At 46.2% G+C, this 22,205-nt stretch overlaps 1 protein-coding gene across 2 annotated transcripts in view; it reads left to right on the top strand.

Moving 5' to 3' along the window:
* Positions 1–5,423, top strand: part of LSM2 (LSM2 homolog, U6 small nuclear RNA and mRNA degradation associated) — a 34,605-nt gene extending 29,182 nt beyond the window's left edge. For both annotated transcript variants that reach the window (XM_086924671.1, XM_086924670.1), the window contains exons 4-5: positions 3,641–3,700; positions 4,173–5,423. In XM_086924671.1, the coding sequence (XP_086780797.1) occupies positions 3,641–3,700; positions 4,173–4,298 (186 nt within the window). In that variant the 3' untranslated portion in view covers positions 4,299–5,423. The remainder of the gene's footprint in view (positions 1–3,640; positions 3,701–4,172) is intronic.
* The last annotated feature ends 16,782 nt before the right edge of the window (positions 5,424–22,205 follow it).

The following is a 22,205-nucleotide window of genomic DNA, read 5'->3' as shown; positions in this document are numbered from 1 at the left end:
TTAATTTTGTACAAGGCCATACAACACACATCAAGCAATGACGGAAATGTAAAGGTGTTATTGCTTAAGTGTAATTTATGCATGCTATGAAATCAAGCCATCTATATTTCCCAAAGCAATGACTGTACTTTTTATCCAGTAGACACAAACGTTTGCTATAGCAGCAAATGCTTCTTATCTGATAAGATGACACTTATAGGCCTTGTAACACCACAAATAAGTCCAGCACATACCAGGACCAAAGACCAGCAAAAGGTACAGTTCATTTCATTTGAAAAGGAATCGTTTGAAAATCTGCGACATGTGTAGATGAGTGGCCTGCTCCCATGCGGATTTTACCAAAAATTGTAAATAGTATTGTTGTATTTACATTTATACCTTACTACGGTGCATCTTATTGTTTATACAAACATCTCTGAGTTCAGCAGAAGCAAAATACATTTGTGCTGTAAACAGGTGGATCTATTTCTCCTAGTTACTTGTTATACAGTAACAATGCCTGAAGAAGAAAAGTATCAAAGACTTAAGGAACGTTCACTAATTTGAAGGTTCTACCACTAGTAGCGCTGTGCTCCTCTCATGGGGGATATATTATGTGCCAATTAATTTTGCCAACTGTTGAGTCCTTCATTTTATTTCAATGGTTGATAGTACAAAACATAAATGGATGCAGAATCAGAAACTCGCCTCCATGGTAAATCATAACCTAAGCTATAGCCCCACCTCTGGCTTTCTAAAACTAAGCATTAAGCCACATCAGGGGTATGTTTTTGTGAGGGTTCATACACTTAAATAAGGCCAATATGAAGCTATAAACACAATGCAGGTGTCCATTTGCACAAGTACATTAAAATCCAGTGTTATCTGATTCATCCACATTTCCTTGCCAAATCGAGACCTCATCAGATTCAAGACATTTGAGTTCTAGACCAGTCTGTGAATGTTGTTTCAAAAAGGAGGTGCTGGTGTAAAGTGACTATTGGCGTCCCATCACATCTCGCACCAAGAACGACAGCATCAGCAACGTTTTAGAATGCATGTTGCTGGTGAATGGAAGAGGTGCAAGACTGGGTAAAGGAAACTTTTTTTCCCGTCGCTGGGAGACCCTTTAAGGTTTTTTTTGGACCGAACAGCAGCGGATCAAAACCACAGAAAAAGCATGTTTGGGGGCAGTAAGAAAAAGCACTAGATTTCATAACACGAGGAAAACATGACATTTGCTCGAATGTTTTTTTGCAGATGGCTTTAGCAAGAACTAGGATCAAAAAACACAATTCTGAGACATACTCTGCCCACATTGGAGCTTCAGTCCCATCTACTTAATTTTCATATACGCTTATTTGCCATTCTCGCTGGACAGTCTCTAAATCTGGCTTCTCTGGCCTTCGTGTATCCCCTACCTTCTCTTTTCTTCAAGAATGACCCCTTTCCTCCAATACATTAACCTTAAGAGTCGCCATGAGCCCAATTACAGTTGAAAAATGTTGTGTGCACTCTCTGATTAAACCCACACACCAATCCTCCCGTAACCACACGGGTTGCCCCCTAACCTCTCTCTCCGTTGGCTAACTCTGCCCACATCCCAATCTTTGAACTGCCCCTTAATTTATATCCTGCACACATGGCTAGTCCACTCTCTTCCCACCTACACCATACCACTCTAAGCTCCATACCTTGCTGTTGGCGCAGGTCACGCTCTGCAGGGCACCGTAGAAGATGAGCAGCAGCGACATGATCATCAGGCTCCCGTAGGCCAGCTCCGTCCCCTCGAGGGAGGCTGGCAGCAGGGCAGGTGCGTTGGAAGCTGTAGGTCTGAGTCGTTGATCAGCGATGGCTCTGCCGTGGCTGAAGGTTCGTGGGGCTGTGGGGTAAAGAGAGGGAGGTGGGACGGGAAGGTGCTGCCATCGAGGCTGTGTGGAGCTCTGCATTAGGGCCCCGGGCAGGTAAGCGACTGCTCTTTCAAGCTCCGCTGCTTTTTGGTACCGGTAAGGCCACGTTACCTAAATAATTAGGAAGTGACGTCCCTCCCGGATGAAGTTCACAACTTTATCTAATGCTGAACATAATTAGTAGAGCCACTTTCTCTTTTCTAAGCGCCTGTGTCCCTCGCCCTTCCAGTCTTCTCAGAGTCACGGCGCCTCATATCACCTCATGTGATAAATATAGGAAGACGGTATTTGAAGAAAGTCAGCTGCGCCGGTGATTTTAATAAAGTCCCCTGCAAGGCCGCCTTCGTCTCCCCGTTATGTGTATAATTAACGAACCAAGCGAAAATATTAATCCCCGCGTCAAAAGGTGAAACTTGTGTTGGTTTTAAAAGGTTAGCGCCTCGTCATGGGCACCTGGGCTCATACCTTGTGACTAACAAATGAGGATCACACAGCGAGTCATGAGCAGCGCCACGAACACCGCCTCATCATCGGCCCTGTGCGCGCCTAGGATTGCAAGAGTAGGTGCACAGAAGTCTACAGGTGCCAATGGGGCTGCAGCAAACAGCGCGCCCCCCACCCCAGAAAATGAAGATCTGAAGCCCATAATGTTAACCCATCTGGGCACACACACCTATTTTACGGTACATTACATCCCTACACACAGACTCTTTCAGGAGTCATGCCGGGAGTGGAGTGGCAGGAGGGATAAAGGCCAAAAAGTGAAACTAAATAGTGTGTTGCGCTTTCACTTGTGCGGTGGCGGCCGTGCGCAAGCTAAATCTCCAGTCCAGGTGGCCTAAGGGAGACCGGGCAGACAAACCCTGCTTCCAAAGAAGCGGCACACAAAACCAACGACTATAGATCTCGCCAAGGCGAGCAGCGCATGCGCTGCAACGCAGGCGAGACCTAAAAAGGTCAACGCCCTAACATTCATGTTCTGTAGTTTATCAAAAACCCTGAAAGGCTCACTGTTTACCCCATTACTAACCCTTATCAAAGCTAAACTGCTTCCCACTGTTGCATACGGAAGTGTTCGGCATGGAAAAAAAAGCGTAGTCCGTTTCCAAACACAGCGCGTACTTTAGCACATGTTCTGTTTGGAAACTGACTACGCTTTTGTTAGTAAAGTGCGGGGCAGACTGTGGCCTTTTGTTTAAGTATTGCTGTTAATCGGAGCCCGTGAAGGTGCTCTGATTAACAGCAGTACTTAAACAAAAGGCCACAGTATGCCCCGCGCTCCCACAAGAACCACAAGCCCCACCAGCCCCGCACCTCCTTATCTGCACTCCGCCTCCTTACCTGCACTCTTTACGCCCGCTCCACTGCATTCAGAAGTGCCTGATGTTCGCGTCGCTCGCTTCTTTAAAGCGGCCAGCAGCGTGACGCTCTCCCGCGACGTCCTGTGTGAGTCATTCTGAAGATGTTTGTTTTATGCAGCTTGCAATGGAAGGACCTCACTCTTTTACGTCCTTTTCCCTTGTGTATCTTTCCTCCTTTCGAATTTTCATTTTATTCCTCACTTGTCTTCTTTCTCATTGGTCAGGGACATCTGCAGGATTGCATTGGATTTGCACACAAGGACCCCTGAACATGAGCGAAATTTATCAATGGTCTTGTGTGCTGTCAAATTCGACCCAACCAGCATTCTCCAAGGCTTCATGAAGTTTCCTCCATCAAGTGGGTAATTCCCTTTTTGTTTCTCTTTGCAGTACCTCAACATCAAACTGACTGACATCAGTGTCACAGATCCAGAGAAGTACCCACACATGGTAGGTTGCAGGACTCTCCCTGGCTCACGTTGTATTTCGTATGAAAGGGTGATGCATTACCTAGCCAGTCTGAGCTTCACTGCATAGATGTTGGTGCACGGCTGCTGACCCCACAGTCTGTTCACTTCCCACCTGAAGCTACTACAGGGCAGTTCTCCCTTTGCTGTGGCACAACAATCAGTGTCCCCCTTTGGCAATGTTCCATTTAGTTACTGATTTTTGCTTCCATGAGCACTAGATTGAAGTTGTTCATTTCTTATTGCCTTGTCTCTGAGGATCTCCCTCATGTCATTCCTTCGTGTGCAGGACAGCCACCCTACCCCTTTTCCCATAACTCCCCCGTAGAGATATCTTATAATTGCAAACCCTGTGTAGAATAACACCTGTGGAGTTAAGGCAGTGAATTTATGCATATAAAAGTGACCTTCTTCCAATCTTAATTCGTCTCTTTCCCTGCACCCTTTCCCCTTAGCTGTCTGTGAAGAACTGCTTCATCCGTGGCTCTGTTGTTCGATATGTGCAGCTCCCGGCAGATGAGGTGGATACGCAGCTCCTGCAGGATGCAGCCCGGAAGGAGGCCATGCAGCAGAAGCAGTGAAAACTGCAACATGGACTGTGCTTTACGAGTGGAAGGGGAAGAGTGGATCGGTTGTTGAAGAAAGTGTGGTGAACTGGCAAAACAATGCAAAGCTATCAAACTCCAGAACCGCCCAGAAAAGGGCTTTTTTCCAATTAGTTTAAAGTCATTCAAAAGCAGGAAAATGCTTCAATTGTGGTTTTTTTTTTTTTTACAGGTATCCGTAGTAAATGTGTTTAAGATGACATTTATAAAAATAGGTTTTGTACTTTAAGTTTGCCAGATGTGTGTACATGAATCACTGAGTTGGCATCAAAGAGTGTTGGGCCCTGTTAAGGAATACAGGATTCTGTAATTTGTTGCTGAGCAATAAGGGTATCTGTGTGCAGTAGGAGTTTGGTCCTTTGTCTGCATAATTTATTTTTACAATTTATGTATTCAGGAGCCTATGTCCTTCCGATTTGAGCAGAACTGCTTTAGGCATTTTTGGAAGTCCTGGCAGCCTTTGAAACCAAGTTTATAGAGCATTGTGTCTGCAATGTGTGATAGTTCTGATCACGAAGTCTGAGTTAGTGTGGAGACCTCCCAGACCTTGTCTGATAGGGACACTTCATGCTTCTTCTACACCGTTCTATGAAAGACATAGTAGTTTCTTTGGAGCAGTGAGAGGCGGTGGAATGAGTTCTGGCAGAGGATTTCTAACTGAGGCTTTGGTCTGTTTTTAAACTTTTATAGCCACCACTGGTTGATGGAATAACCTTGGCAGTACCTAGAGCTGACTCCTAGCCTATTATCAGGTTATCTTGACCAGTGCGGGAAGAATGCTCCTATACAGAACAGCTTTTCTACTTCTTGGATGAGTTATGCTTTTTTTGTAAGTCTTGACAATAAAGGCTCTTGGATTTTGGAAATTCTTTGTTTTTGTTTTGCTGTCCTTGAATCTCCTCATCCTTTTATTTTAAGGTTTATGTTAATTCCGGTTTATTTCACTGAGGCTTTGGACCACTATTTGAAGCCGATGTCTTTGTTCTAGTTTAATTGTGTTCCTTATTTTGTGCTTTAAGCAGAAAGAAAAAGGATGCACTCATAAATTTGTTCTCTTTTTTTTTTTCATTAAACAATAAAACTTTTTAATTTCTACTCAAATGAGTAGACTTGTGTGAATATACTTTTTGCTGATCGCAGAGGTTCTACCTTTTTAAAATAAACAAGATTCTAATCTTCCTTTAGCCATTGAAATTAATAAGATGTACATGTTACTGTGTTGCAAAATCATTCTACTTCTTGTTGGAAATTTGAACTAGTGATCTTATTTTTCACATGTTGATGTGGTTTCCAAACTGCACAGTGTACAAGTCTCAAGGGTAGGAATAGGGTGGTATGAAAGTAATGACTTGATTCCCACGGGATGATTAAATGTTGATGGATGACATCCATTGGAGAGTAATCTTGGATGAGTGATTTACAATTTGGCAGAGTGTTATTTGGCAAACTTACTACTATCCTACGAATCAACACCCGAGGCCCCTATTCTCCTGGGCTTGGGAGTTGAAAACCAAATTGGAACGGTCAAAATCAACGTGAATAGAACTTCCATTAAAAAAAACTGAAAGTTAAACATAGATAGCCTGAAGAGAGTGCTACTAACCTCCTCCTAACAGGACCCAAATCCTGAGAGTTCCTTGCAACCGCTCCTAGGTCTTCTGCTTAACTGCCTAATAGCAGTGAAGCATGCCTCTGACAACGCCAATCTAATTTTAAACCAATAAATTGACGTAGCGGTACTAACAGAATCTTGGCTCACCGAAACTTCATCGCCTTACATTGATCTACTTGTTCCCCCAAACTACAGCATCGTGAGACTAGGCAGAAAAATAAAAAAGGGGGGAGGTATCGCCTGCATTCACTGCTCCGATCTCGCCATCACGCAATTAAACTCTAATACTTCTGCGAATATCTTGCTCTTTCCATAAGCAACAAAGCTAATCTTCCTTGCATTTTACACACCTTTTACCACCCTCAAGGTAAGAAAAACACCACCTTCAATGACAGCCTAATGGAAATCATGTCTGCAAAGGCTTCCCCCCAATCCAATGATTTGTTCCTGGGGGACTTCAGTCTGCATTGGGAGTTTATTAACGATAGCCAGGTCAATATCTTTAAAGAATTCCTAACTGAACAAAATCTCACCCAAGCCTGCACTCTCCCAACTCTCTGCAAAGGATCTACTCTAGACTGGATCATCTCTAGGGAAAGGGCAGTCAATATAAACTTAATCTCTCCATGCAATTGGTCAGACCACCATTCTATTAACTTCCAAATTCCAGGAGTTGTAAAGGAAAGATCTACACAATGTGTCAATCCAAAGAGATAAATTGGAGAACTAAAAGACCTAGACTATGAGAAACTGGCTGCTTGTTGCGAGAAGGATCTTCTCCCGCCCTCTAACATTACGAGTGTCTGCAAACTCACTGAACACTACAATGCAACGATGTCAGACGTAATAGATTCAGTTGCTCCTCTAAAACTGAGAACAATCACGGATAGAGACAACAATCCTTGCTTCGGTAGTGCCCCGACGAGCAAAGAAGAGAGCTGAGACTAACCAAACGGAAATGGAGACAATACCCATCATCCCTCCAACTAAAACTACTAACTAAGAGACTCAGAAAATCATATAACAAAAGCATTCTCAAATCAAAAAACGACTTATTTTGATTGGAACTGGAGAATGTTCAAAACAGACAACGTAAACTCTTTGAAATGGTAAAGGTGCAGTCAGTAAAATAGGCCAAATCCTCTAAAGAAACAACAAAACCCCTAATAAACTGTGAGGAATTCTCGTCCTGTAAAATCATTTACATTTAATTGGGAAATGAGCTTAGAGCAGCCGCTTTAAATCTACCCTCCCGATCGGCTTCACAAACCGATGAACCTTCACACTCCCTTCAAGCAGTGCCCACAAAATTAAGCTAGTTGGTCTTCTTTCAAGTTATATGACAACGACCTCTCCAAAATCTTCTCGTCGACCAAGCCGAATAACCACCAACGATCCTCTCCCTTCAAAATTCTCAGAGACAACCAGCCAATTTGTTGTCCCCATCAGCTCCACGATAATAAACGCCTCCCTCTCTCAAGGTTCCATACCAGACTGCCTACAAAGTGGGCAAGTAATCCCCATCATAAAAAAAACATCAAATAATTTCAGCCCAGTATCCAATATTCCCTTAATAGCCGAAGTGCTAGAAAAATGTGTGCATCAAAAACTGTGCCAACACCTCTCTAAATGTAATCTTCGTACGGCTGCCAATCGGGTTTCAGACCAGACCATAGTACAGAAACTACAATACTTCATATAGTGGATGACGCCTTGCTAGCTCTAGACCAAGGCAAAGCTTGTATTTAAATTTATCTGAACCTTTCATCTGCGTAAGACACCGTAAACCATGATAAACTGCTAGATCGACTCGAAAGCAGGATGGGCTTGTCTGGTTCTGTCCTTGAATGGTTGAAATCTTTCTTGGAGAATAGATCACAAAGATTTTTAGTTAACCAAAAGCTATCATTGCCGTCCCCTATTATGATTGGTGTACTGCAAGGATCGACTCTTTCCCCACCTCTTTTTAACCTCTACATGGAACCGCTGGCTGAGTCTACGACACGCCAACATCTTGTTTCATAGGTATGCTGACGACGCACAGATCTACATTAAAATCTCTTCACTGGAGAAGATCAAGTCAATGAATTAAGCGCTAAAGATGGCCATTCAATGGCTAACAAGTAATCCACTTAAACTAAACGAGCAAAAAAAGTGAATTCTTATTATTTCCCCTATTCCCCCCCCCCTCTCCCAAATCTCTTCTGAAATAGAGGAATGGACCACACTGATCACCGCGCTTAACTGCAACCCGACCTTAGTGGACTCCCCCAAATCACTAGGAATCGCGTTGGAAAAGAACCTGAATATGCAAAGCCACATCAACTTGATGGCTAAAAACGCCCAGTACCACCTGAGTTGTCTTAGAAAACTACGAGCATATTACGGCTCGCACGGAAAAGGCCCACGCTATTGAGCGCCCTGCGGAGATAACAAGCCGCATTTCATGGTTAAAATTCAATCGAAGTTTCCCGCCAAGCCCACGCTAGAGACGCTAGGCTGTAACGGTCTAAATTGTACCGACCAAACTGGGTAGATACCAATATCCTTCCTGACGCCACGCACCAAACTGCAAGGCGATAACGGCATCAGCTACTTCGGAACCTGAATGCCCACTGAAGTGTTTTCAGCCACGTCCAGCCCACCTTGCCTCGCTCGTGGCTCACTCGACCAATCAGGCAAAGTTCACTCTAGTCCTGAAGATGATCCCACTATTTTTGGAGATAGGGATCGAAACGTTCGTCGACTGTTTTGCAGTACTGCTCGTTTTATGATTTGCAATTTTCACTGCAGTTACTGTGGGTTTTGTGCTTATTCAAAAATTGTTTGCATTGTATTATAAGCCACCCTGCTCTCCTTGTTTGCCTGTTAATTCTTTCTCTTTTTTCCCCTGTATTGTCTACCTCTGACTAGGTACAGGCTTGTGCCCAGTTACTCATGTGCGACTTGTTTCGCCCTATTCTGTTTATACCTAAAAATTGTTTTCCAAAATAAACGCTTCTAGGTCCGGCTGGACACTGAAGAAGGAAAAACACAGCCTTTATTTCGAGTCTGTGCAAATTATTTCTTTAAATATCACTAAAACCTAGGACCTTTGTAAAATAAAAATACCATACGAAGCCAGAGTACAACTTAAACTGGCCTGTCTCACACATAAGGCACAACATTCAAAAACATCGGTATACCTTGCCCAGAAAGTGATGATATCCTGAGGAGGCAGGTACTCCAGAGGTGTAAAAGATCTTGTGCTGAAACCGCCCGCTTCCAGAAGAAGAAAACATACAACCGAGCTTTCCAAGGCACTGCACCCAGAATCTGGAATTCGCTACTGCCAAACATTAGAAGAATACCATTCCAATCAAAATTAAAGAATGAAGCTATCCTCTTTCTAATGGGGAAGTTCCTACCATAATTCTTTACAAAGAATCAACTAATTAATCTGTCGATCGAATAACCTTCCATTTGCTACAGATTTATAATTTAGGGCCCTACAATGACTTCCTGAACAGATTTCGTTTCGGGATATTCAGTCCTTTCCGGGGTCCCCTTTCTCGTTAAGCTACTGAGACAAATCGCTCAGAAGGTTCCAGTTGTACCCCATCCTTGTCACCAAAACTGTAAAGACGAGGACACCAGTATACTGAGGAAGGTGTATTGCAGGAAAAGCAGTACACCAGATGGAAGGACATCGCAGAAAAACAAACACAAGTCAACTCCCCAACGACATTCTTCCAACTGACAGCTTCCAGCTGGTGTTCTAGCACACCAGCTGATTACATGACATTTAGAGGAGGGTAGGGGAGCCTGTTCGGGAAAGGGTGGGAAGGTTCTAGAAGTGAATACCATCTTAACCCATCTCCTCCCTCAGGGAAAGAAAGGGACGAAGGCGAAGGCAGGAGGGCAAAGAGGAAGAAGGAGAAGAGATTACCACAAATGAGTGAAAATCCATACAAGCTACCTTGGCCACAACAGTATGAATAATGGGAAGAACAAATGACTCCATGAAACCCATTCAGTAGCACTCAAAATCCTTAAACCATGTTGGTTTAACTATCATACAACCTCGTCTGCTCATACTGTTTTCTTCTGTGACATTACCCGTAGACGGACTCTCCCATCTTACAGGCTGATTTGAAGAACTATCAACCTGTACAACTTCTGTCTCCCTAGCTCGGTTGGCTGAACTATCTTGTTGCTCCACCTCTAGAGTTTGGGGTGAGGATATATCAGTCATTTGGCTGTATATCTCCACCCATCTTGTCTCTGTCAGACTCTTCTTCATACATCCATTCAGAACTCTGTTTACTGTGTACCCCTTCATCTGGCACACACTGATCTTGTCCCTTAGAGGTGCATAACTCATCTTTGTCATTTGCTTCACAATCCTTTTTCCTACACAGCGAAAGCGCGGACTCGTGCCACACCTTCCCATCGCTAAGTAAAGCTGAATTGCACAGAATTTTCTTCACAACCAAATGCTGGATATAGCGGCTCTGCCCTTTCTCAATGAACCCACTACCCTTGACTCTTACCAAATCACCAACAGTGAGGTTAATTGGCTTACACTAGTATTTCTAATCGTGAAGATCCTTGCTCATACTCTAGGCATACAACAACTTCTCTTTTCACCCTTTCAGGAGACCACTCAACTCCCTTAGCTGATTCTATCCAACATTATCTTTCGACATGGGATTTCTTCCTCATTAATTTAAGTGGACTGAAATCCAAAGACTCGAAAAAGCGTGGAGGAACAGCCAAACCCCTGAAGCACGCACACCCTACAGAACTGCCACTACAGCACACCACCAACTCATCAAATCTATAAAGAGGAACTTCATCCAGGACAGGATCCTCTCCAACTCCAAGGAACTCTTCAACATCATACGAGATTTCACCAGACCGCCCTGCGTCCTAGGACCTCTGCAACAAACTCCGCTCTTTCTTCCGCCACAAGATCAGGACTCTGACAACTTCGACAAACTGAACCAAGGCACTGACCCAACACCTCCCACCAGCAACTCTACCCAACCGACCATCCTCTCCTGGACCCCAGTCACCACAGAAGCCACCATAAAGGCCATGAGGAGCATACACTCCAGAGCACCCACTGAACCCTGCCCGCTGAACATGTTCCACCGCGCCACCTCCGCCATCTCTTCAGGACAACAACGGACTATCAACTGCACCCTAGAAACAGGTATGCACCTTGACGACGGAAACATGCAGAAGTCCAACCCCTCCTCAAGAAGTCCTCTGCAGACCCAATGGACCTCAAGAACTACGGACCCATCTCCCTCCTCCCCTTCACAGCCATAAGTCGCAGAGAAGATTGTCAACATCCAGCTAACTTCATAGAATCCAGCGACATCCTCAACACATCTCAATCTGGCTTTCGCAGCAACCACAGTACCGAGACCGCCCTCCTAGATGCCAAGGACGACATCCGCACACTCCTCGACCAAAGGCCACACTGCCTCATTCTACTAGACCTTTCAGACGCATTCGACACAGTCTCCCACCGCACACTAGCCGCCAGACTCCATGACACTGACAAACAGGGAACTGCCATAGACTAGATCCGCTCCTTCCTCGCTGGCTGAACTCAATCAGAATTATGCCCTTCTTCTCCGAACCCACAGAGATCAGAAATGGAGTACCCCAAGGACCCTCCCTCTGCCTCACGCTCTTCAACATCTATATTGTCCCCCTTGCAGCCATTGTCAGAGAATACATACTCCGCATAGTATCCTATGCCGATGACACCCAGCTCATCCTCACCAAGGAACCCCACATCACCAGGCACAAGTTCCAGAAAGGAATGAAGGACGTCGCAAACTGGATGAGCAGCAGCTGCCTGAAGCTCAACTCAAAGAAAATGGAAATCCTCATCCTCCGATCCACCCCCTCTGTGTGGGACGACACCTGGTGGCACCCCGCCCTAGGCAACACTCCCACAGACCACACCAGCTATCTCAACCTCATACTCCACTCCTCCCTCACCATGAACCAACAGATCAATGCTGTATCCTCCACATGTTCAACATCCTCTGCATATTCTGCAAGACCTTCAAATGGATCCCCCCACCTAATCCAGGATGACTGTCACCCACGCACTCATCATCAGCAGGCTGGACTACGGTAACGCCATCTGAGCCTGAATCAACAACTCTCTACTCCACAATAACCACACTTTCAGAATGCCACAGCCAGACTTGTCCTGCGACATCACCTTCGAGACCTCCACTGGCTCTCGTCGAAAAAAAGAGGGACTTTCAAGTTGCTCACACACGCCTACAAAGCCCTCCGCAAAACCGGACCCCAATACCACAACGAATGAATCTCCTACTCCCAAGAGAAATCTCTTCTCCGCTGACCTAGCCTTGGCCGATATCCCCACATCCACAGAGCCAGAATGGGAGGCTGATCCTTCTACATTGCGGCAAAGACATGGACTGAACTCCCCCCTCCGCATCCGATGAAGCACCACACTGCAAGCATTCAGGAAGAGCCTCAAGACCGGGCTTTTCTGATGACCGGAGCTGCTCGAATACCCCCCTCTCCCCCAAAGCCTTGAGACCCTCACGGGTGGGTAGTGCACTCGATAAATCCCTGATTGATTGATTGAAGCTGTGCTCTCACTGAGAGTTTCTTTATACGCCCATACCATTTTATCCAATTCGATTCTACAATCCAATCCATTATTGTTAGCTAACTGTTCCATACCTTTAATCACCTGGTTAAAATGTTCCACGGCACCATTACCAGCTGGATGGTACACAGAAGTCGTTTTATGTACAATACCATTCCTTTCAAGTTACTTTTTGACGTTTTCTGAAGTAAACTGCGGACTATTGTCACTGAAAATGTACTTAGGTAAACCTTCTCTAGTAAAGACCTTGTCAAGGAACTTCATTATGTTCCCTGAATCAGTCTTGTGGAGTATGTCTATTTCAGGCCACTTGAAATGATCAATAAGTACAATTTTGTAGACCTGTTCACCCTTCTCCCAAACAGGACCTATCAAATCAAGCCCTACTCTCCCCACGGGTCTATCTGGACTAGGCAAGGGGTGTAACATTGGCCTGAACACAGATTTTGATTTGTCTGAATTTTCGCTCTGTACACAATTTCTTACTTTCTTTTCAATGGCTAATCACAACCAGGCCACCAATACCAATGCTTAACTCTGGCTTACCTAGAGTTTTATTGTTACGCAAGTGTCCCTCATGACAAATCTCTAAGATTTTCCTCTCAACACTTCCAGGGGTACCCAATTCTTAGTTACTTATGTATGTCCTTCTTTCCAGGCATACCTTCCTGTATCATTTTGTTCACCTCTTGCAGACTTTCGTCCTGTTCAAGTCCCCTTTTCCACTCTTCCTTTGTAATGCTGGGGAATTCCTCAATGGTATTAGCAATGCAAAACTCCTCCCCATGTCCTCAACAAGATCACTCAGGAAGAGTAAACAGACTAAGAAAGTCAGCCACAACATTCTTCACACCTGGTAAGTACTGCACTACATAGTCAAAATCTAATAATCTCACTGACATGCGAGCTGACCTGGGTGACGTAGTGAGCACTCCTTTAGTGGTTAACAATCTTGTGAGTAGTTTATGATCAGTACGTAGCAGCACTTTCTTACCCCGCACATACTGTTAGAAATGCTCCAGTCCCCACATACACGCTAGTGCTTTGCGCTCTATTACAGAATATTTCTCCTCCGTAGGCGTTAAGGAGTGCGAGGCAAAATCAATGGTATCTTCTGTACCAAATTTGTTCTTTTGAGTGAGAACAGCACCAATGCTGCTCCCACTGGCATCCGTTGTGACAATACTTGCTAAATTGGGCTCACAACCTTGTAAAGATGGGGCATTACAAATGTTCTCTTTAAGAGAAACCAGCTTTTGGACAGGAGTCCATTCAAATTTATTTTTAAGTTATAACTGTTCTCATGCATGTTTTGGATGAGGTCCTTCACTAATTTGGAATACAATTCCACCAACTCCAAGAATGCTTGCACTTCATCTTTGGGCACAGGAGCATCCCTTATGGTCATCAACAATTATTTTTTGGCTTAGTGCCTTCCTGTGTTATTTTGTGACCCAAATTCGTCACCAGTTTCATTGAAAATTTGCGTTTTTTGTATTCAGCAGTCGTACCTTTATTGTGTAATGTGCTCAACACTTTAAACAAATTAGTCTTGTACATCTTTATTTCTCCCCGTCACCAAGGGATCATCGTGGAAGATGAGCAAGTTATCAATCCCTTTGATTATCACATGCATTAGTCTTTGGAACATCGCTGCTGCGAACGCTAATCTGAAAGGGACTCTTAAGTCGGAAGCATCGAAACTGTGAATAAATACTGTAAACTTTCTACTGTCTGGATGCAGGAATACCTGGTGGTTGGCTGCAATGAGGTCAATGGTTAAAAACCACCTCAAGTTTTTAGTGAGAGCCAGCATTTCGTTAATCTTGGGCAAGGGATACTCGTCACCCCGGATGTACTGATTTAAATCACATAAGTCAATGCACAGACACAGTTTACCATTAGATTTTCTAGCTACGACCAAAGGCGCAATCCACTCGGATGACTGTAGGTTCTATGACCCCTGCGTTGTGTAAAGGTTCCAGTTGTACCCTATCCTTTTCGCTAAAACTGTAAAGACAAGGACACCAGTAAATTGAATCAGGTTTATTGCAGGAAAAGCAGCACACCAGATGGGAGGACACTGCAGTAAAACATGTGTCAACTCCCCAATGACATTCTTCCAATTGACAGCGTTCAGCTGGCGCTCTAGTACACAGTTGATTACATGACAATAGAGGTGAGTGAGCGAGGAGGGAAAGGATGGAAAGGTTTTAGAAGTGAATACCATCTTAACTCCAGCCTTCACAACATCCACACACGTGTGTGGCTTATTTCTTGCCTACTTCATTGAGCCATAAATCTTCCCAAATTGCTCTTTTCAAAATTGTACAAAATCGAACCACTGCAGCGCACCAGTTTACTATTCACATTTAAATTTTGGCTTTTTTTTATCGATGTCAAAGGATGCCACTCCTAGCTTTTATCTGAAACAATCTAAGCGCATACATTGGTTGCTTATCAAGAGCCAAACAAGGGAGGAGCTTAGTCTGCCCATTTTTCAGAGGATTGTGACATGTTCTTGAGTCTGCGCATTCTCAAGCACTTACAATGTCTGCCTAGGCTGGTGGGAATCTTTTACCTAAATTTAGTGTCCGCAAAAAATCTCTTTGCGGATCATGTTCTGGGGGGACTAATTTTTTAATACACTAATCCCTTCAGTAGAAAAACTCAGCAAATGCTTTCATTATTTAGTGTGCATCAGTTATTCCAAAAAACACACAGTATCTGTGTTGTAGAGCAACTTGCCATGTTGTTGTATTCTAGAAACATTTAATTGCTGAGTCAGCCAAAAGCATCATTATCATTTAGGTGTAAGGCAGGTGCTTGATCACGCACATGTGTTCTCAGTTGTATGCCTTGACCCCTGTAGTCCCGAGCCCAGCTTATCTTCCTAACAAATGTTGACTGTCTTTAAAGTTCACCCTGTACACCACTCAACCATTTTTCGGCCAGGGTTGCGCTACATTTGGATAACATACATTTGTGCACAGATAGGAATAACAATCTCGAAGTGGCACCTTGCATGCCACCAGCATGAAATCTCCCGGCTAGAATCTTGAGAGGGGCTTCACTCAGGATAGCTCTTAGATAGATACTTTTATGTGAGATCACTGTATCGTAGTCCGTGACCAACACGCAAGGCCAATCAACAAACTTTTCTTTTTGGCTAATTTCTAATATTGTGGATGTATTCAGTTGTGCCTATGTTGCCTTTTTTCCTTAACCTTTTTTAATTCTACCTCCTCACACGAGAAACCCAAGTCAAGTCAAGTCAAATAATTTATATAGCGCGCTACATACCCAGAGGGTCTCAAGGCGCTTGAAGAAGGGTGGTGAATTATTTGTCGAATATCCAAGTTTTAAGTTGCTTTCTGAATGCTAGGTGGTTCTGAGTGAGGCGAAGGTGAATGGGAAGTGAGTTCCAGGTTTTAGCTGCCCGGTAGGAGAAGGATCTTCCTCCCATGGTGGTTTTGTTGATGCGAGGTACAGCAGCAAGGGCTTGGTTAGAGGAGCGTAGCTGGCGGGAGGGGGTGTAGAAGGAAAGTCTGTGTTGAGGCATTCGGGTCCGAGTTCGTAAAGTGCTTTGTGTGCGTGGGTTAAGAGGCGGAATGTTATCCTCTTATTCACGGGGAGCCAGTGGAGGTTTTTCAGGTGACTAGAAATGTGGTCTTTACGCGGGATGTCTAGTATGAGTCTGGCTGATGCGTTCTGGATGTGTTGGAGTTTTTTCTGAAGTTTTGCGGTGGTACCCGCGTATAGGGTGTTACTGTAGTCCAGGCGGCTCGTGACCAGTGCGTGGGTGACGGTTTTTCTAGTTTTGGTGGGAATCCAGCGAAATGTTTTTTTGAGCATGCGAAGAATGTTGAAGCAAGATGATGAAACGGCGTTGACTTGTCTGTTCATCGAGAGTGAGGAATCTAGGATGACGCCCAGGTTCCGTGCGTGGTCCGTCGGGATGGGTGCTTTTCCAAGGGCCTCTGGCAGATGAGAACTTCTGTTTTGTCTGAGTTCAGTTTCAGACGGCTGTGCTTCATCCACTCGGCTACTTTTTTCATTCCTTCATGTAGGTTGGTCTTGGCGGTGTTCGGGTCTTTGGTGAGAGAAAGGATCAGTTGAGTGTTATGTTATGTTATTATATGTTATGTTATTATAACTTTTATATAGCGCACGGCTACTCAAAAAGAGTGTCCCGGCGCTTTTAGTAAGGCAGGCTGCAACACAATAACATAACTCAGTTAAAAAAGAAAAAGAACGGAAGGGAAGATAGCAGATAAAAGAAAGCGGCCTACTGGGTAAACAACCAGGTTTTGAGACCTTTTCTAAAGGCAAGTAGGCTGGTGGCACCCCGAAGAGAGAGCGGCAAAGAGTTCCACAGCTGTGGGGCCAAAAGTCCAAAGGAACGACCTCCCAGGCGGGCTCTCTTCACTCGCGGGACAAACGCCAGGCGCAAGGATTCCGACCTCAGAGAGCGCGACGGATGATAAAAGACAAGTCTCTTTTGGAGGTACTTTGCTCCCACCGCATGGAGGGCCTTATAGGCCAAAGTCAAAGCCTTAAAGGCGATCCGTTTGCGGATTGGAAGCCAATGCAAAGTCTGCAGCAGGCCCGCAGCATTGGCACGTCTATTCAGACCAAAAATGGCTCTCGCGGCAGCGTTCTGCACCACTTGGAGCCGCTGAAACAGATACTCTGGCAGGCGCAGGTAAAGAGCATTCGCATAATCTAACCTGGAGCCGATCAGAGCCTGCACCGTCCGCTTCCTATGCTCCTCGGACAAAAGGGGAAGAAACCTCCGCAGCATCCTGAGGAGGCCGAAGCAGGTGCCCGACACCCCGAGGATCTGGGATTTCAGCATTAGCCCCTTGTCCATCTTGACCCCCAAGTTCTTAGCGATTTGGGAAGAACAAGACGGAGGGAACATATTGATGGGCCACCAGACCTGCCAATCTGGCTCTGTGTCATACCCAAAGAAGAGTACCTCGGACTTGTCGGAATTGCACTTGAGGCTGTTCAGTTGGAACCATTGAAAAACAGCCCCAAGGCAATCCCGGATACTCTCCCTGTCAAAGTCTCCTCCTCTCTTACACGAGAAGAGGAGCTGGGTATCGTCTGCGTAGGATACGATCTGGGCCCCAAACGACTCCGCCAACGCCGCCAAAGGGGTCATGAAGATGTTAAAAAGGGTCGGGCTCAAAATAGAGCCCTGTGGGACCCCGACTCCCAGAGGCGGCATCACGGCGGAATCTGGCGAGGCCCAGACCGTTTGCCGGCGGCCAGCTAGAAAGGAGGAAAACCAGCTGAGCACCGTCCCCCGCAGACCTATCTCATGAAGTCTTACGAGAAGGCCGTCATGGGGGACGGTGTCGAAAGCCGCCGACAAATCCAGCATCACCAGCATGGCTTTGCCCTCAGAGTCCAGAACCCCTTTAATGGTTTCTGATACCTCAAGGAGCGCAGTCTCTGTGCTGAGATGAGGACGAAAGCCCGACTGGGTGGTGTGCAAGATCTCATTTGTCTCAAGAAAATTGGAGAGCACCGCCTGAACGTGCTTTTCCACAATTTTCGTGAGCCAGCAACAGAGAGATAGGCCTATAGTTAACAGGGGCCTTCGGATCTAAACCAGGCTTCTTAAGCAGCAGGATTACCATCGCCTGCTTCCAGGCCTGCAGAACCACTCCCTGGCTCAACGAGAGATTCAATAGCGGGTTCGCCAGCGGATTAATCACCTCTGCAACTTTCGCCAGAAATTTAGCAGGGCACGGGTCCAGAGGAGAGCCCGATTTAAGATTGCCCATAAGGGCTAAAGAGGCAGGGGCAGAGAGAGGAGGAAACACGCCCAACGTCACACCTGGCGAAGCCAGAGGAGGCAAGATGGCCTCAGGGTTAATCGGGCCCGCAGATACAGCTGATGGAAAAGAGTCCTGTATAAGTGTCATCAGCGTAGGAGATGATGTTGAGGTTGTGTTGGCGTGCGATGGTCGCGAGGGGGCTCATGTAAACGTTGAAGAGGGTGGGGCTGAGTGAAGATCCTTGTGGCACGCCGCAAATGACTTCAGAGGCCTCTGACTTGAACGGTGGGAGGCGGACTCTCTGAGATCTTCCGGTGAGGAACGAGGTGATCCATTCCAGTGCTTTTCCTTGGAATCCGATGTTTCTAAGGCGTTGTAGGAGGGTGCTATGACAGACTGTGTCGAAGGCTGCGGAGAGGTCAAGGAGTATGATGGCGACTGTTTCTCCGTTGTCCAGTAGAGTTCGAATGTCGTCTGTTGCTGCGATGAGGGCGGTCTCGGTACTGTGTTTGGCTCGGAAGCCAGACTGTGAGGGGTCGAGTGATTTGTTGGTTTCGAGGAAGGCGGCGAGCTGATTGTTGACTGCTTTCTCAATGACTTTGGCCTTGAATGGTAGGAGCGAGATGGGGCAGTAGTTTTTGAGTTCGGTGGGGTCAGCTGTGGGTTTTTTCAGAAGGGCGCTGAGTTCGGCGTGTTTCCAGCTTTCCGGGAAGGTGGCGGAATTGAGGGAGCAGTTGATGATGTCTCGGAGGTGGGGTGCGATGATGGAGTCTGCTTTGTTGAAGATGTGGTGAGGGCATGGGTCTGTGGAGGATCCTGAGTGGATGGAGTTCATCAGGCGGATGGTGTCCTCAGTGGAGATTGGGTTCCAGTTATTAAGGATGTTCAAGGGGGGTGAAGGTACGGCAGAAGGTTGGGTGGGTCGGTCTCCGGGTTGGTTGTCGAAGCTGTTGTGGATGTCAGCGATTTTGCTGTGGAAGAACGAGGCTAGGGAGTCACAAAGGGTTTGAGAGGGAGTGATGTCGTTGGAGTTGGCTGAGGGGTTGGTAAATTCTTTGACGATGTTGAATAATTCCTTGCTGTTGTGGGCGTTGTTGTCTAGTCGGTCTTTAAGTGCAGCTTTCTTGGCAATCCGGATCAGTTGGTGGTGTGTGCGGGTGGCGTTTTTGAAGGCGTCCTTGGAGCTGGTGTTAGGGTCTTTTTTCCAGGCCTTCTCAAGGGAGCGACAGAGTTTCTTGGATTTCTTAAGATCATCATTGAACCAGGGAGCGTTTTTGCTGCCTAGTTTGAATTGATGTTTTTTCAAAGGTGCTAGGTTGTCGGCGCTGTTGGTTAGCCATTGAGTGAGGTTAATGGCTGCTTGGTTGGGGTTCGAAGAGTGGGCAGGGGGGGTTTGAAGAAGCAATGAGGAGATCTGGTCAATGGTGATTTTGTTCCAGTTTCTTCGCAGAGTAGGTTGAGGGAGGTTGCGGGTTGTGGTCTTTTTGTAGACCAAGTGAACGCAGTTGTGGTCCGTCCAATGGAGAACTGTGGTGTGGCTGAAGGAGATATGTTTGCTGGAGGTGAAGATGGGGTCGAGTGTGTGACCTGCGTAGTGGGTGGGGGTGTTAACAAGTTGTTTGAGTCCGAGGTTGGCGAGATTGTCCAGAAGGGTGGTGGCGTTGCTGTCGTTGCTCTTTTCCAGGTGAAAATTGAGGTCTCCCAATAGGATGTAGTCCTCGGAGGGGAGGGCGTGTGGGGTGATAAAGTCAGTGATGTCTTCACTGAATTGTGCACGGGGTCCTGGTGGCCTGTAGAGGAGGGTGCCTCTGAGTGTGGTCTTGGGGTCGGTGTGGATCTGGAAGTGAAGGTGTTCGGCGCTAGCGAGGTTGACGTCTGAGCTGGTTGAGATGTGGATGGAGTTCTTATGGACGATGGCGATGCCTCCTCCTGTTTGCTTGGTACGGTCCTTACGGATGATCTTGTATCCTTCCGGGATGGCAATGGTGATGTCTGGGGCTGAGGAGGCGCTCATCCATGTTTCTGTTAGGAAGGCGACGTTCGGAGAGCTGGTGTCTAGTAGATTCCAGAGGTCGATGGCGTGTCTGTGGTCCGAGCGGGTATTGAGCAGGATGCATTTTAGGTGGTTGATGTCAGGTCTCTGTTTGGTGTTAGTGGATGAGAAGTTGGTCTTGGTGCCGTCATACTTGCAGGAGTTGCATGTGAAGGGTCCATGGGTGTGACCGGGGGCGGCTTGGGCGCAGTTGGGGAGTCGGCCTGGGTTGAGGGCTAGGAGGGTGGAGGCGGCGTATGTAATGCGGGAGGAGTGGGTAGGACGGGGACCAGGGGGTCGGGCGCGGTCCAGGCGCGGACGGGCGTAGACGGGCTTACCTTTGGCGCACCTTCGGCGCGGCCGTAGCGCGTGGACGCTGCGCGTTGGGACATCTGTCATAAGTGGATGGTGGAGGGGGCGGAGCGTGCGAGGGGCAGCTGGGAGGCGGGAGCGAGGTGGAGGAAGGGCCAGGGACCATAAACAAAATGGCAGCAACAACAACAAACGCTGCTTGGGGCACAGGCAGTGGGAGTAATGGGGCGCTAATAGGGCTATGTCTAGTCAGGGTAGTGCAGCAATTGAGGAGGAATACAAGCGCAGGGTCAGAGCGCTGTGAGAATATGCAGGTAGCACACAACACGCACGTAGTCAAATAAATGCCCACAACACGCACGTAGTCTAATAAATGCCCAGTAGTGCGCGCTAGCGCTACAAGTTAATAATCAGAGGTCAAGCGATTGCAAAAATAGTAATAGTTAATGTGTAGTAAAGCGCTACTATGTATCAATTCAGTGCCGAGTTGAGCGCTACAACACCACGGGTATAAGGGGAGGAGCTAAACAAATGTCCGCAGGTTCACGCTAGTGAAAGAAAATGCCAATCCGAGTTGGGCGCTATGATGTTAGAGGGAGTATGCAGGCAAGCGCTACGATTTTATATTAATGCAGAGTAAAGTTAAGCGCTACGATACCATCCGTTTCAAGAGAGGAGGCGGCGAGGGGAGCAACCGTTCGTTTAACAATCTCCGCGTCCCTCTGTATGTCTGTGGCAGACTGTGTGAAGCCCCTCTGAAGATTCTAGCTGGGAGATTTCTTCCCCGTACCTACTCCATTTGCCCAGTTCACGATTCAAAGTGCTGGGAGTTTTATATTGTCTGCGTAAAACCTGAAGAAGGTGGTTGGACCTGTGGATACCCCTGAAACACGTCGCTACTTGGTCGTTTTTTATAAAAAAATATTTTTTATGTTTAATCATGGTATTAAAATGTATTGCTCTATAGGATAATATCCTCAATCTTGATAGAGTGCTGATTTTCATAACCAATGTGCACTTTGTTCTTAACTGCAATAGAAACCTTTTTAGTGGTTCATATTATCCTATGAGTATCTTGAATGTATTGTGTTGACATTGTTTTTATATGTTAGAGCGGATTGCTCTCTTTTATCTATTGATTAATTCTTTTTATGATGAATTTCTGAAGAATTAATGAAAAAACATTGAAATATTTGATTGATTGGCTAATGTGTAATGCTCCTGACGTTTGAGTGAGTTGCAAGGATTTGGTGTGCTATCATTGTTTCCCAAAGTGATCAATTTGTTTAGACAATCTGTTCATTTGTACCCTCCCATGAGGACCGGCCCGTTTACTTTGGTTGTTACACGGTAACCTACATGGAGAAAATAAACAGACACAGCCTCCCCATAGACACATGTGCGGTTGGCGTCCCAGCCAATCGCAACTCTGTCATAAAACCAACACCCCCCCGTCCTCGCCATACTCCCCTCCCCAACCCCCGCC

The sequence above is a fragment of the Lissotriton vulgaris genome, chromosome 5 (genome assembly GCF_964263255.1).
Source record: "Lissotriton vulgaris chromosome 5, aLisVul1.2, whole genome shotgun sequence".
Lineage (NCBI taxonomy): Eukaryota > Metazoa > Chordata > Amphibia > Caudata > Salamandridae > Lissotriton > Lissotriton vulgaris.
This window is presented reverse-complemented; position numbering and strand designations above follow the sequence as displayed.